This window comes from Fulmarus glacialis, unplaced genomic scaffold, assembly GCF_000690835.1.
Source record: "Fulmarus glacialis isolate BGI_N327 unplaced genomic scaffold, ASM69083v1 scaffold28099, whole genome shotgun sequence".
Lineage (NCBI taxonomy): Eukaryota > Metazoa > Chordata > Aves > Procellariiformes > Procellariidae > Fulmarus > Fulmarus glacialis.
Genome location: NW_009233011.1, coordinates 807 through 17,297, shown reverse-complemented (window position 1 = coordinate 17,297; position 16,491 = coordinate 807). Strand labels below are relative to the sequence as shown.

General features: G+C 39.6%; 2 protein-coding genes across 2 annotated transcripts; one reads left to right on the top strand and one right to left on the bottom strand.

The window, feature by feature from the left end:
* The first annotated feature begins 1,206 nt into the window (after positions 1-1,206).
* Positions 1,207-8,281, top strand: ACAT2 (acetyl-CoA acetyltransferase 2). The gene is made up of 7 exons (XM_009585173.1): positions 1,207-1,407; positions 2,260-2,377; positions 3,133-3,276; positions 4,296-4,418; positions 5,159-5,313; positions 7,338-7,448; positions 8,046-8,281. Exons 1-7 carry the CDS (start codon positions 1,207-1,209, stop codon positions 8,211-8,213), a joined length of 1,020 nt encoding a protein of 339 aa, XP_009583468.1. The 3' UTR covers positions 8,214-8,281.
* A 187-nt stretch (positions 8,282-8,468) lies between these two features.
* TCP1 (t-complex 1) lies at positions 8,469-16,158 on the bottom strand (the record flags this gene model as incomplete). The annotated part of the gene is made up of 11 exons (XM_009585174.1): positions 8,469-8,770; positions 9,019-9,182; positions 9,747-9,939; positions 10,977-11,100; positions 11,860-12,035; positions 12,369-12,495; positions 13,148-13,329; positions 14,008-14,118; positions 14,478-14,575; positions 15,163-15,291; positions 16,073-16,158. Coding segments are annotated over 11 exons (1,604 nt in total), but the record flags the coding sequence as incomplete, so codon positions are not given.
* Positions 16,159-16,491: the final 333 nt, after the last annotated feature.

Sequence of the window (16,491 nt, the reverse complement as noted above, 5' to 3'; positions counted from 1 at the left end):
GGTGTCTCTCTTCCCGCAGCCGGGTGGTGCTGGACGGGCTCTTCCTCTCTTCCTCCCGCTGAGGCAGCTCGGGCTTGGTGCTTCAGAACGCTGTTCCTTGCCGTTAAGAACACGGTTCGTTAACAAAGGACTCCAGCGGCGACCTCGAGCCGTCCCTCCACAGCTTCTCCACACGCTCTGGATGACCAAACCCATCGCTGGGTTTTTGGAAAGGACGTGGTGGGGGGATAGTTTGGGGTTTTTTTAAATCCCCAAAGTAGCTAACAGTGCGTGTGTGAAAGTCAGCTTCCTTTCTTTGTTACAGCATCCCTTCTCTCGCATTGGTCATCTCCTCTCATAAATTTAACGTCATAAGTAATGGTAACTCTGAGATTTTAAGAGCGGGGCTTGCATTTGTGTTTATCTGCAAGACCAACCTGCGAGATCTGTGATGCTACTTGCTGGGAGACAAATATTTTGATTTAATGAAAATGTGGCTGATAGGGAATTGTTTGTTCTGAAAAGGTCCTCTGCTTTTTGCAGGGTAATGTTTAATCAGCAGAGTCATAGGGCGGGTTTGTATTTTAAAGGCGGAGGAAGAAAATAAAGGAAATAAATATCTTACTTAAAGCTGATCCAGATTCCTGTGTATTTTTAGCTCCCTGAATGTTGTGCTCTCCTTATCTGTTTCTTTACATACAAAGAGCTGGCATTACTTTGCCCTGGGGAGGTGCAGATGAAGAATGTTTTCTTTGAATATACTGTTCCGATTCTCTCCATCAGGATTACAACAAAGAATGGAAGCTTTGGGGACTGTCCTTGCATAATGGTGCTTTTGGTTTCCATAGGAACTTCTAGGGAAAGTTGTCTGCTGGTGATGTACAGAAGATGTCAAAAAGAAGCCCTTCAGCGAGTAGCAAATGAGCTCTCATCTTACACACGTTCAACAGGCTAGTGCTAATTTGAAGTTGGTGTTTCACCTGGCCGTCAAAAGCAGAGTTGCAGATATAAAGCTATCAGTAGCAAGTCCCTGATCTTGCAGTTATTTTATTGATCAACAATATAAATGAGAGAGGTAACTGAGCTCCTGTTTACAGATTACTGCTGGGAACTTCTCTACCTACCAACTGAAAATAGGAGCGAGCTCTAAATTTTGGTGGAATCGGGGTACCTGTTGTGAAAAGTGACAAGGCCGACATTAGTTTTTTAAGAACAGAGAAAGGAAAAATGCTGCCTGTTCCTGCAGGTGCTGGCCAGAACCCCGTTCGGCAGGCGAGTGTTGCTGCGGGAATCCCTTACTCCGTGCCCGCCTGGAGCTGCCAGATGGTCTGCGGGTCAGGCTTGAAAGCGGTATGTCTGGCTGCTCAGTCCATACTGACGGGAGACTCCAGCATCGTGGTCGCAGGGGGCATGGAAAGTATGAGCAAGGTAAAGCAAACGGTTGCACTCGCATCGCGCTGACTTGGCGGGAGCAAACATCATTAAGTTATGTTGAAACACTGTCTTTCTAGGCTAGCGCTCTGGAGGCAGATTGAAAGAGGAGCTTCAGTTTCTGCACTTGGGAATGAATTTACACATGCAACAATTGATTTCAGTAGCTTTTTTTTTTAAAAAAAAGACCTGATACTGTAGCTACTGAAAAGGTGCCGTGCAAACACACACCACATTTAAAATTCCATTTTAATTTCCATCTAGCCCTGTTGTGGTGAATGATTTGCTTGTGACAGCTGGCAATAGTCAAGTTTTTTGTGTTGCAAGAAGCCCAAAGAAGGAATAACTGGAAACGTTATTGTTCACCAAGCAATTTCAGCTTGGAAAGGAAGCAAAGGGCTTTCATTTCAAGGTTTTCAGCCCAAGGCTGTATGGCGGTGGGCAGGTGATTTGATCCCTAAGAAGGAGTAGCCTCTTCTGCCAGGGCTCGCTTGTTGCCCGCGCTGAGAGTGATGTTGGCGTTGGCTGGCAGCAGAGTGCGATCGGTAACCACCTAGAGCAGACTGGTAGGATGGGGGAACCATGGCCGTATGGCCCCAAGTACGATTGACTCGATCTGTGGAGAGAAAACATTTGATGTTTGGTGATCTGCTGCTGGGGAAATGCACAGGCTAAACAGAGCATGCCAGCTCTCCGGAGGGAGAGACGGAGCAAGCAGCCAGGGAGACTGCCGGCATTTGGGATAGCTACCTGCAGCCACAAGGCAGGGGTCTGTCTCTTCAGCTGTCTGGCTGTATTGTGCACTGGAGATACAAAACATCTAACTCCTTTCGAAATACCTTCTTGCAGGCTCCTCATGTAATTCACATGCGAGCTGGGGTGAGAATGGGAGAGGCTTCCTTGCAGGACACTATAATCCTTGATGGCCTTACAGATGCTTTTTATCAGTATCACATGGGTATAACAGGTAAGTGGTGACAGTCCAGAAAATGAAGCTGTTAACTGGGGAGCGGGGAGAATTCACTGATACGAAATTTCAGAAATCTGAAGTTTCAAATAAGGTGTTTCAAGCTGTCCTTAAGTTGTGCTCGTGAAAAAGAAAGAAATCAGTAATATTGAAAGGCATTGAAGGCATTTTCTGCTTTGTTTGTAAAGCTACTGGGTTTTTTCTGTCTCAGCTAATCTCACTGCATCTCTTTTGTATCTGAGCAATTTAATTTAATTTCAGTAAAAGTAAACAGTCCCTGTATGTAACTGAAGCATTCAGCAGTACAGATTTACAGTGGAGGGAATCACGTGAAGTGTACCGTGGATACACATGGTTCTGCAACTTCAGGTCATTGCATCCTGGATGGGATAGTCAGCCAACTGCTTTTTCAGACCCTGCTTATGAAACAGACTAACTTCAGAACTGTTCCCTCCTCTGAAGTAGCTGTAGACAGATCTGAGCATAATAATCCAGAGAAGCAATAGACTCGAAAAGCTTGCTTGCATGTGTATTTAACTTGATACACCATCTGGGAGAAGATTCTGCACGGAAATTGTCACCCTCAAAAGAAAATAGAGAATCATGAGCAAACAAAACGAGGAAATCGGAATGAAAACTGTTCAACAGGCTTAGCTGCTTGCTACAGCAAACATTAATGACCTTTGTGCTTACAATTTTACAACTTAGAATTTTAGCATTTCCCAATGGCAGTTTGCATTTTGTTCCTATTTCAGCTGAAAATGTGGCCAGTCAGTGGCAAGTCAGCAGAGGAGAACAAGACCAACTTGCTGTACAGTCACAAAACAGGGCAGAGACAGCACAGAAAGCTGGCTATTTTACAAAAGAAATTGTTCCTGTTCTTGTACCTTCTAAAAAAGGTAGGTGTGAATGGATAATGAGAGCTGATTTTAAAGAAAAATCTGTTTTCTGCTACGTTTGCTATGATCAGTGGATGGTTTCCGAGTTATACAGCCTTTTCTGTAAGCTGTTCTGTAAGCATGTAGCTTGTTGCTCTCTTTTTCTGCTTCCAGTGGTTATTTTTTGAAATGAGAGAGAAACAATGCAAATGTGGAATATCTAAATGTAGCTCTCTGCAAATACTACTACTATCTGTTTTACTGGGGATGTAATTACTACCCAGGCAAACCGCTGACTTAACGTAGGCTCGGCTATGGTACCAAAATCAGTATTTTCATTTTGTTAGATTCCTGATGCACCAAACTTAAAACAGTCATGTTTATTTGGCAAACCTTGCCCACCTAGTGAAATACACAGTGACAATAATTAGGGTTATTAGTTAATTAATTGGGTCAGGTTACATATATTAGGTATGTTTCTCTTTAGGTCTGATAGGGATATAAACAGACCTATTAGGGTGCTTGAGCCAAAGGTCTGTTTCTAGAGCAGGGGAATTCCCCCAGCTCCTTGTGAGATAGATGCGAAAACTGAACTTTCCAAACAGAAATCAAGAATCAGTTGTTCAACATTTGCATTGAATAGACCCTGTGGGAAAAGTTCTGGCATTAGGCAGGTTACAAACTAGTGAAGGACTTTCCTGATAGCAGCTTAGATAGTAAAATTTAACGACACTTGACTACTCTTTGCAGGAAGAGGAACAGCAAGGAACAGCAAGAACAAGATGTGCTTTTGTACAACTAGCAGTATTTTAGTTGTTAGTGTTCGTCTCAGAAAACCCATCTGTCTGTCCTGCTAGAAGCAGCTGGAGGGAGCTTTAACAAATTGTACTGGGTTGGAAGCTGTCTCTGACAGAATGGCTTGTTGGTTAAAAAGGAATACGGCATATATTCCCCATCAGCCTGTTGTTTGTGCCAGATTTCTGTTCGAGACAAGTGCGTGCGCTTAGACCCTCCTGTAAGTATAACGCTCTGTTTTTCAGGTCCTATAGAGGTTAAAACAGATGAGCACCCTCGACATGGGAGCAACTTGGAAGCAATGGCAAAGTTAAAGCCCTGTTTCCTGACAGATGGAACTGGGACAGTAACAGCAGCTAATGCTTCAGGTTGGTCCGTCTGGCTAAAACTGAAATGGAAAAGAACAGTAGCTGCTTGTGGCTCAAGGCAGGGTCTCTGTGAGGGGTTGGCTGCTGTGAATAGATTTTGCAGAAAATGGCAACGTGTTTGACAACATAGGTAGAACTTGAATATAACTGTGGTGGGAGATTTCTTTACAGATGAGTTGTCTTTTGTTTGCTTGCTTGCTTTCTATGAAGCAATACAAGTATTTGGACAATAACAGCAATATCTGATAGCCTGGAACAAGGAGAAAATACATCCTCTGTTTTTAAAACTAGCTGTCTAGGTTTCTAATATTGCAGGTCTGAACAAAGGAAAACTTAACAATTCATGTTTGAAGATGTTGCTCCTGTAACTAACTCCTGCCACAGGCAGCTTTGAAACTTCTTCCTTGGTCCTTATGCTGCCTCTTCTGAAGTCTACCTAATAAATCTGATGTGCTCCTTTTTCAGATTTTGTCTCAACTCTTCCACCTGCTGCTTTCCGAATAGAAATTACAAAGGTGTCACATTTACAGCAGTATAGATATGTTACCCATTCTAAGTGTTTGTCAGATGTCAGACTTGGCTGATCTGAAAAAAATACTGACTTAAACCAATAACAGATTTGTGTTTTTTTTTTTTTCCTTGTTTTGTCTAGATTATGAGCTTATGCAAGTAGGAAAAAGTGACACAGTAAAAGCCATAAAATCCAACAAATCCATAAAAATTGTTTTGTCATTCCACAGGTATAAATGATGGAGCTGCAGCTGTAATTCTAATGAAGAAATCGGAAGCTGCTAGGAGAGGTCTCATGCCTTTGGCTCGGATTGTATCTTGGGCTCAGACAGGTATAGATCCATCTATAATGGGAGTAGGGCCCATTTCAGCAATAAAGCAAGCTGTAAGTAATTATCTATGTATCTATTATTTAAAAACTCTTGCTTGTAATTGCTTTTCATTTTCTGGCCATGTCTTGGTTTTTCTATATTCTAAGGAAAACTTAGAAGAAAAAATAAACTAAGTGAAAACAAGACTTAAAATAGTGGAGAGTATATAAGATTAAGATTTCTAGTGCTACCAGGCTAGTGCCTACTTGCTGGGGAAAAAAAAAAAATGTATAAGTGTATGAATGGATTTCAGAACATAAACTAGTCAGGTTTGTGAAAGGCCACCTAGATAACCTAGGAGGCTAAAGATCAAATTTCATGGATGTGTACACTAACCTCATTTGGGGATGATTTGTTTCTGCCATGATATGGTTAACCTGTGTCTGGCCAGGTTAATTTTCAGATCACTGCCTGATTGTATTTGCAATAGTACAACACTGAGAGAAGGGCCAGCGAGTGCATCTGCATTAGCAAATGTGATGGTGCCCTTTGTGTTTTGGTTTGCCCTGCGAAAGAGTTGGAGCATGCAAACTGGATTCCTTTCAGATGAAACTAAACAAGAAGGTGCACTCCAGAACCACATGTAATGTGCCCAAACCATTATTGCACCCACTGATGCGCTCTGTGTTCAGTCCACGGGACAAGGTTCTCGCATAACATGTCCCAAGTGAGCAGCTGCGATGGTACCACGCTGCTTGCTAGTACAGACTTGGCCCATGGCAACCCCAGCTGATCATTTGCTGAAAGTGAGCAATGAAACTGAGCATGGAAAGAGCTCTTGTACAGCTGGCAAGGATAGATTTGCTTTAGTATTCCTTCTCAGTTTTATTTATACTGTGTAAAGGCCTTATTTTGTTCGTCTCTGGAATGTCCTGGCAATGCAGAAGCCTGACCTGAACTCACCAAAGCTTTGTGGCTTTTAATGGGAGAATCAGAACTGTAATGCTGGAGCTTTTTCTCATCGGATCTCAAACTGTTCTTTTAAATCAAGGATGCTATAAATGTATAGACAATACACATTTTTAGTTTGAATTGTAGAACAGACAAGCTGTATTTAACAGTACCTATAATTTTATAGGTACTCTGAAAAAGGGCATGCTACTTCTTAATGTAAACTTTGTAACGGATGTTATCAAACACTTCACATCCTCCATATATTATCAGTTTCTCTCTTCAGAAGAGAGTAGCACTTTATAGTGAGAGAATGACTAGGCCATGCATTTTAGTGTTGCACCAACATAGTAAATCTTTAAAAGATAAGATTTTTCCCAGAAGGTAAATGGTTTCCATACTGTCTCTATCATATCTAGTAGAAAGAGGCCCTCCTCCTTGACTATAGTCTTGGAGATGCACCAGCCTGGCTAGCTGGTTGTGAAACATCATTACTGCAGGCGATTCTGTTGATAAAGCATTGCTATTAGAAACAGTGAATGGAAGGAAAAATTTAAATATATGAAACATGCCTAAGCCTGTAGCCATGTAGGCAATTGCACCACAATCTCAAGTGAAAACATGAGCCAAAATAGCCACCTGTGAAAAGCTTCAAGTGGCTGCTTTCAACTTAAAGGCAGGGGAGACTGGATGAATTATACTTGGCAGCTATTGCTAATGGTCATTTCATTACTTCCTGTGTGAAAATCTGTATTAAGCAGAGAATCTCTAATGGAATCAGGCTTATGTCCTGCAAAACTTGCTTTTAATCTGTTAAAACCTACTTTTGAAATCAGTGCTTGTTCTATTAAGGGCACCACATACGGTTTGATTCCTACAATGGCTCCACCACCACTATGTGTGTAAAATTAGCCGAGATTTTTTAGAGCAGCCAGCATGTTACAGCACGTCGTACTGACTTTTGCTGACACTGAAATTTTGTCTGTTGTCTTCAAGAATTCTGTCAACCCTGGCTATAAAAAAGGTTTTTAGAACTTTCTAGAAGTGATGGCTTCAAATCACCCAATTTAAGTCTTACAAAAAGCTTCCTCCGGTGCTGAGGAAAACTTAAAAGATAATAAACCCTAAATTTATTTTGTTTTCTCAGATTGACAAAGCCTGCTGGACTCTGGAACAAGTTGACCTGTTTGAAATTAATGAAGCCTTTGCATCGCTATCTGTTGCAATAGCAAAAGAACTGAAAGTAAATCCAGAGAAGGTAATGAATATATTTCAGGCCACAATTAGTTCACCTCCTGTAATTCAAAGTTGTTCCATTCCGTGCATCTGGATTGTGTTCTGAACAGGTGAGAACAGTCCTTTTGCAATTGCTTTGCCGTAAGCAAAAAGGACAGGAACCCTAGCAGGTGTTTTCTTACGCTGCTCTGCTGCAGGCTTGCTTTGCCAGCAGGCAGTTTCCCAGCTGAACAGGCTACAACTGTATGATACTGGATGTGTATGCAACTCTCGAGAACTGCTTGAGGGTACTTGTAATTAACTTCAGAATCTGAACTCGCTGCTGGATTTGCCACTGTATTCTTCCAGTGATGGCAAAAAATGCAGGTATTACTCTCTGTTCCCTAAATTCACCTCAATTACCACCTTTATTATCTTCAGAGAGTAAAGATGGGCCCCTTTCAGAAGAAATACTAATTTTAACAGCTGTTGTATTCATGTTCAATTTCTCCTTGAAATGGTGGCAGCAATTTCAGGCTTACTCACAATCAAGGACTATACCCAGTGAAGTCATTCATGTTGAAACTCAACTAAATGTTTTAACTCGACCTTCTGTTTTTGGTTTTGTGGTTTTTTTTAGATTAATATCCAAGGAGGAGCTATTGCTCTTGGCCACCCTCTTGGCGCCTCTGGTTGTCGCATCCTTGTTACCCTTCTACACACACTGGAACGAACAGGTGGAAAACGTGGTGTTGCTGCTCTCTGTATAGGAGGAGGAATGGGAATAGCCATGTGCGTTGAGAGATGAATGTGAATCCACGAATAGCTAGTGCTAACTAGCTTTGAAACAGTTTATTAATAAACTTCTAATCATGGAGCTTACATTTGTTTGTCTTGCCTAAAATTAAATAAGCTTACTCCATTGCTTTGTGCCACTCAATCATTGCCATGACAAGAAGATTGGTGGCTATTGCAGGCACTCTAGCTGTTGACACACATAGAGCTTAAGTTCTCAACGCAAGGACCAACCTCACTTTCACAAATTAATTTGTTCACAAGAAAATAGCAGCAGCATTCAACTACCTGTTTTATTAACATTTTAGTTACAAGCGTGGGAAGTGTAAGTTAGACAAACATAAATAAAACCTAAGTTATTCTTCAAGTGCTCCAGAGTGAACTGCATCCTCATAGCACCCTCTCTCTTCTTTAGTTTCAGGATGCAGTTTAATAAGATCATCAATTCGAAGAATAGTAATTGCAGCTTCTGTTGCAAACTTCAGGCTCTTAGTTTTGACCATGGTTGGTTCAAAGACACCGGCTTGCTTGTTATCGCGAGGTTTTCCATTGATCAAGTCAAGACCAATCCTGAAAAGAAGAAATATTGTCAGATGGAGAGGTAGAAAAAGAAGTATAGTTGGGAGTACGGTGTTTAACTACTACTAGGTTGCAGTGACACACACACAGGACTGAAGGACAGAGGGAGAAAAGTTCAGTGACAACCTACACCCTTTTTTTACATGCAAATCATGGTTCAGTAAACTGGCAGAACAATTTCCCATCCAAGTCACCAACCCACTTCACTTTTAATAGCCTTCCTACAGGTAGATACTTGCCATTTCAGATTTTTGCGATCCGGGTTAACTTGAGCCTCATTGTGGAATGCTCTCAACTTCGCAACGAGATCTGTCGCATCTTGAGCGGCATTTACTGCCAATGTATTTGGAATTATTAAGAGAGATCTTGCAAATTCTGCTATTGCAAGTTGTTCACGTGATCCCTAGAAAGAGGAAAAAGTTTTTAAACCAATTGCTGCAACAAAAGAGGAAAAAATACAGCCATGATGAAGAGTGTCAATAGCAGGTAGGGGTTTTCACATACAAAACCTATTTTTAGGCCAAAGGACCATATAGTTTAAGTATCAGACAAAGAGTAACACACATCCTCCATTTTAAAGAAGCATCTTGCGTTTTGTAAGATGATTAGGTTTTAATGAACCACAGAACCAACTTCTAGTAGACGTGATCCCTAGAAAGAGGAAAAAGTTTTTAAACCAATTGCTGCAACAAAAGAGGAAAAAATACAGCCATGATGAAGAGTGTCAATAGCAGGTAGGGGTTTTCACATACAAAACCTATTTTTAGGCCAAAGAACCACATAGTTTAAGTATTAGACAAAGAGTAACACACATCCTCCATTTTAAAGAAGCATCTTGCGTTTTGTAAGATGATTAGGTTTTAATGAACCACAGAACCAACTTCTAGTAGAAGAAAATAAATGCTTAAAAATTCTCGTTGTCCTAGTTTAACACATACACACTGTTACTTCTTCATGCAAGACTTACCATGCTGGTTGCGTAATTTTCAAGATATATTGAAAGTGCTGCCTCTACAGCACCGCCACCTGGGACAACAGACTTGGACTCCAATACCCTTTTAACAACACAGAGAGCATCATGTATAGATCGTTCCATTTCATCGCACATGAAGTCATTAGCTCCTCGTAAGATAATTGATGCTGAAGTACGAGCCTTTGTACTAGGGAAAAAAGGCATCAGAAGTCAGCTGTGTTGAACAGAATATAAATTAAAACTCTTCTCACCAAAATTTTTCACCAAAATTTTTCTTCTAAAGCCAAGTTTAGTTGAGCCAGTTTCTTTCAACATTTAAAAGAAAATCTTAGCATTGTCATGCACTCTTGCAGGATATGTACATTGTAACTTAGTAAGTCAGTATTTTAAGTTCCAATATGCAAAAGCCTAGTTTGGGGTTTAGTCTTTCAGAGAAACCTACCTGACAAAAGTATGACAGACAAGATGTTTTCCCATCAAGTAAGGGGAAAATGTAATTACGTATTAGGAAAGTTCTCTTTTGCATAGCCATCAAGTGAGCTACTGACTGCCAACATTACAGGATAAGCAGTCATGCAACTGCCACACAAGTGCCATGGTCAGAGTACTTGATTCACACACAAATGAGACTACAGGAAGTTGAACACTGGGAAGGGATAGTTAATTGTTGCTCTTCTTGCCCATTAAAAAAAAAACACCTAAAAAAAATATCCTTTTAACAATGTGGTCCATTTCATACTACCAAGCAGATGACTGCTTCAATGAAACCAGCACAAGTAAACCCCATCTTCCACTATGAAGATTTAGCTTGCACCTCCTTATTCAGATGAAATTACTCAGATGGTACCTATTTCCCTTTACTGTCTGTAAAGGGGAGCCAGTGTGACTATACTGCTAAAAGCCAGGTAAAGGAATGCGATATGAATGCTGTAATAATGTCTTTAGCAATTTAATAGAGTATTATTGTAAATTTTAGGAAAATTTGTTTATGAACAAAATTTTAAGTCTATCTAGTAATCTGATTGTTTCGCATTATGGTTGATGAAACAGGTATCCACCTAAATACTGATACTTTCACCTCTAATTTGCAGTGGACTTGTATCCTCTTTCCCATGCGTGTAACTACTCATACCACTGAGATAGCACGGAAGTAAATAAACGGGATTTTATCTCAAACTTAGTAGAAAGTGTACACAAAGAGAGTATTTTAAAATGGATCCTTACTTCTTGATTAAAATCAGCTCATCATCACAGATTCTCTCTTGAATCACCTCTTCTGCCTGTCCCAGCATTAATGCCTCAAAACTCTCCTCACCTTCAAGGTTTGCAAGGGTTGAACATATGGTTGCTTTAACAAACAAACAAAAAAGTGAAATTAGCATTCAATTCCAGCACATCCTTTGCCAACTTCCCAGAACAGGCATACAGAAAAAAACTCAGAAATTGAAAACAGAAATAAAAACAATATAAGTAGATTTTTCTTAAATTCAACAGCACTTTTATTTCTCAGGTAGCAATTCAATATTCCACAGTTATAATCGATACAGCTCTTTTTGCTCAACTTTTACAGCACTTACTTTTCCACAGCTAGTACAAATTCCTGTGCTTTACCATAATGAAAATGCTTTCTTGCAAATTTAAGAATTGACAGATAAAATCTGCATAGGACCAGAATTTTTTTTCAGTATTTATTTAATGATTTAGGAATTCTTCATTTGTCTTTAACTATCTAAACAAGGTACTTAACTCTCCAAACAAAGCCTTATGAATGTGTGCTTAATAAAGACAAACACATACAGATTCTGGCTCCCACTTCCAGAAGACAAAAGTCTTCCCAGTGCAAGGCAGCATTTTTTTCCCCACTGTAAATCTTCAGTCAGCTCTCATGGTACTCATCTACTTTGACAGAATAGTCAATTAAAAGCAACAGTAAAGTTAAAACCTAACAGGAGTTGCTCAGCTCTACTCATCCTCTCCCTGCATGGCTTGCATGTTAAGAAGCCACGTTCTGAAAATTAGTTACTAATACCTTAACAGCAGCTTTTACTTAAAAAAAAAAGAAAAAAAAAAAAGACAAAAAAAAGAGGATATTTTTATATATACATACCTCCTGATGCCTTAGCAATCCGCTTAAGGTCCTTTTTTACAACTCTTCGTACTGCCATAGCACCAGCATCAACAAAGTATTTCAGACACATATCATCAATACCTCCAGTGGTAAGAATAACATTGGCACCAGTGGCCAAAATCTTCTGGATCCTTTCTTTGGTAATATCTGATTCTCTACAAGGATAATGTCAAAGTTATAAAAATGGATTTAAAAGTCTACAATCACATTCTGTTAACTCATTTCCTGAAATCTTAATGTAGAACTCTGCAAGGAGAAGGAACCATTGCACAAACATACTTGGATTTCTCTAAAACTGACTTAGTACTAGTTCTGCCTCCAAAAGTGAAGAGTTCTACCATTAGTATTTGGTATCGTTGGGAAATGTTAACATTTAAAACATTTTTACCTCTTGCACTCAGCCAAAATTACATCGAGCCACCTCAACTGAAGAGACCAAAACAAGCCTGTGAAACCCCACTGTCTCAGTTATCCAAGCTTCCACACACCTCTGCCTTATCTGGTCCAGCTTCTCAGGGTCTGAAATAACAACCTGAACACCAAGCTTCATTTTTGCTTTCTGCAGGCTGAAGTCAAGGCATGCAATCTTCGCATTAACTATTCTCTTGGTCATACCTGATGAGAGAGAACAAGAAAAAGGATTTTGTCAAATCGAGGTAACAGAACATCAAGTTAGCACTAGAGATTAAAACTAATGCTACTTTCACATTTCAGGTTTCTATTCAGTTTGCTTCTATGCCTCCAGTTCTGCCCTAGTACAGAAAAATGCTAACAAAGGCTTTCAAAGAGAGAGTTTAAAAAAAAAAAAATCTCTACTACAACCTGTTATATGAACAGGTTATAGTAGAGACCCCCCCTGCAAAATGTGAATGACTATGAAAAGGTGACCCATCAGTCTCACATCCTTTAGGTTACCTGATCACAACACAGCTCTGCTAAATGTAACAGTTCCCTACAAACCTGACGTTGGCTCCCCACAAGGGAGATCCTTATGTTCCAGAAGATCACAGTGTGACCATGCTGACAGTGAGCTAGAGAAACTACAGTAACTTACCAGCACTTCGTGGATCACTAATAGCTGGTAGACCCTAGTCTAGAAACCACTGGTGAAGTGGTAAGGTTTTTTTGTGTTCTTGTTTAATTGTTCTGGAATTGAAAACCCACATGATTTGCAACTAATGCAAACTCTTCAGTAAGAAGAGCCATGCAGAAAGACTAAGAGGACTAAGTTCACACAAAAGCTTTATGAAACATAGCATGTTCTTACCCTGTGAGCCTACCACGCAGTTCAGAGCGTAACCATTCACAAGTATGCTCTCTTTTTGGCTGCGGCCATGCGCCTTCAAAACATTAACCGAGTTGATTGGATACCGAGCCTGACCCTTCTGGTCTGTATATTTAACTGCCAGTGCAGCATCCACCACCATATTAGCAAAGAAATCACCATCACTACAACACTGTTAAGGTTAAAACTGAAGAAGAAAACTAGTAGTATGCTTAAGAAAAAAAAAAAGTCACTTACAGTGCCCAAACTAAGACTCAAAAACCGTTTCTAAAAAAGAACTCCAGAAAGCAACAGAAGTGCTAGCTTTCTTTACCATTCCCTTAAAGGAACAAGTAATTCTTAAAGCTGAAACACTGGCAAGAAAACTAGGACAGGCTAGTGTGATGCTTGCATTTTACGCACCTTTTGTTCCTTAACAAAAATACCTATCCTATGGTCAGTCTGCATTCCCTTGTTAGCACAGAGGCTAAAAACGCAGGTTCTTCTACGACTATGAAGTAAAACGCAACTTTTTGTCCCCTAGTTTCACTCCCCAGGTACTTGGCTTCTGCAACACATTCTTCCATTCACACAATTCCTTATCTAGTCTCACTAACATGCAATGTCCTAAGGAAACAATATACTGTTAGAACTATTGTGATGTGCCTAATCAGGTTTAAATAAATTGGAAGAGTCTGAACATGTTTTCCCATACCAGATAATAATACCTGTGAAATGTTTTTCACGACAGATTGAATATTATACCCCATTCATAAAAACTGCTGCAAAGGAAACTAACCTAGCTACTCAAGCTCTCCAATCACTCACTCTCACTTGAATAACTTGATCAAGTTAAAGGATACATTCCTATAATTTTAGAGGACATTGATGTTTTAGCAGCATTAATTAGGCACTCCCTGCCCAATTCATCTGTGTTAATAATAAGATTTTCATTGATGTAGCGAACTGCTTCCCTGTAGAATAAAGACAAATACTGGTAAAGAATTCCACCCCCAAAAAGACAAAAATCTTACATGTATTCATCCCTTCTAAATGTTATCTCAAAGAACACAGGGATGAAATAAATTCATCTTCTAGGACAGTAAAGTGACATTTCTATGTGAGACTACAGAAATTCAAAATAAATTAAAAAAAACCCCAAAACACCAAACCAACAAAAAAAGCCCAAAACACACCCCCAAACCAAAACACCGTATGCACTTTGTACCAAGAAGTCTGTATTAACGCAGTCACAAATACAGAAATAAACAAAAAGCATGCAGTTATTGTACTTTAAAAAATGCAATGTACTTCAACTGTATTAGTTTCTTACTTGCAAGCAAGTCGGTATCCACCAATAATGGAGGTAGGATGAATTTTCTGTTTCACTAGTTCATCTGCGTTTTTTAGAAGTTCTGCAGCAATAATTACCTGTTTGAAATACAAACACTAAATACATGTATTTCATACAAGCAAAATAACCACCTGTTGCCACTAAGGGAAACGAGAATCACAAATAGTTGTCCAATGTCTACTCAGTGGAAACAAGTACTCGCAACCTGGAATTATAAATAGTTTCTGACATCAGGTAAAAGCCACCTGATTCCCCCTCCCCTGCCCCAAGTTGACAAAAGTCTCAGGCAAGTTTTCAACACTCAGCATCCTTATAGTCCTAGCACTTTAACTTCTCATGGTTGTTAAAAATTAAGAACCTTAATTCAGAATCTACCCTCAACCTTCAAGAAAGCAAAAAATAAACAATGAAACTGCAGCAAGCAAATTCCATTCCAGAGCACCAGCTGCGTACGGAAACTAGCATCTCTAAAAAAACACAAGTCTAATTTCTTTATTCTGTAACCTACTTTAAAAAACTGTTTATATTCAGTCAACTGCAAGGTTTTTCATTCTGTATAGTTGATCCACATTGCATCAAGATTCATAACGGATAAATCAAAAACTGCGCTGTGATAATGAAACACTGATTTTTGGTGTATCTGCCTATAAAACTTTCTACGTACCACTGATGTTGTCCCATCGCCAACTTCTTTGTCTTGCAGGTCTGCCAGCTCACAAAGAACTTTTGCAGCAGGGTGTTCCACTTCTAGCAGCTTCAGAATGGTGGCACCATCATTAGTAATGGTCACGTCCTAATTTTCAGAAATCAAATGTCAATACAAAGTATATTTCTATTATGTTTTTACTGTTGTGTTTCATAATGTTTATGCAAATGAAAGTTAATTATTCTTTGTGAATGCCCATAACTATTTATACCAAATGTTTACTGCTTCTTTTTAATCAGGAGTCCCATTCTAACAACAGAAACGTTACCAGTGCAGAATCTGCACTTTCTTTTTATCAGGAAAGTCTTTATGTTACAGAAACTCACCAAACGTTTTGCACATACCAGATAAGTAGCAGTGCAGACAATACCCTCTAATATAGTATTTTATTACAGCAACCTGTAAAATGGCAAACTTTCCTCATTTGTTTTAAATATTTTAAAACCTGAAATACGGACTATTGCTTTAAAATGGTTATGGAATTATTGGAATTCATTTTTATGTTATTCCTCCTAATGTACAGATTGGGATATACAAGTCAACACCATCACAAGGCCTGACTGCAATGGTGATATTCATTCCTGTGAATTTGACCAATACTGGTAAGTGGTGACAAGAGCTTACATGTACTGTATGGAGACAACTGACTACATAAACTACAGTACTAGATTAAATTAAAATGATGTAGCGTACATTACCTGATAGCTAGCATGCTTAATTTTACTGAAGATCTCCTCCCACCCCCTCTCAGAACCATGGAAAAAACCCAGGTATGTGCACATTAGACCTATGAAGCACATTAAGTGGAAGCACTTTTACATAGGAACGCTGTATGAGCCCTCCTGATGCTTGAAGAAAGCTTACTTACCCCAATATCATCCACCAACATCTTATCGAGGCCAACTGGCCCAAGAGAACTCTTCACAATGTTGGCAATAGCAGATGCAGCAGTAACTGAATAAATGAAAGAAAAAGAGTTTTATCTTTCCAACTTTAGGGCGATTCAGGTTTACGAGAAAATGTGCCAAGAACCTGCGATTCAGAAACATTAGATAAAGTGACGTAATTTAGGATTAGGTTTCAGCCTAGCTAAGCTAGTAATGGCTTGCTGCTACCAAAAAATACAATCTGTGCCAATCCCCACTCTTCCCTCCAAGGTGGTTCAGCTAACTAACCTGGCAAAACTAACCGATCAGAAAACGAATAGTAAGATGGAGGACACTACCGAGGTCAGAAAAGCGGTAGCTTAGCAAAGGTTGGCAGCACTGTTTTGGCAGCAGCCAAGTC

What these genes read in the sequence shown, in the direction of transcription:
- ACAT2 (XM_009585173.1), top strand. Translation starts at nt 1,207, where the DNA reads ATGCTGCCTGTTCCTGCAGGTGCTGGCCAGAACCCCGTTCGGCAGGCG. An exon ending in TTTCAGCAATAAAGCAAGCT is followed by an intron (nt 5,314 to 7,337) that starts GTAAGTAATTAT and finishes TTGTTTTCTCAG; the next exon opens with ATTGACAAAGCCTGCTGGAC. An exon ending in TGAAAGTAAATCCAGAGAAG is followed by an intron (nt 7,449 to 8,045) that starts GTAATGAATATA and finishes GGTTTTTTTTAG; the next exon opens with ATTAATATCCAAGGAGGAGC.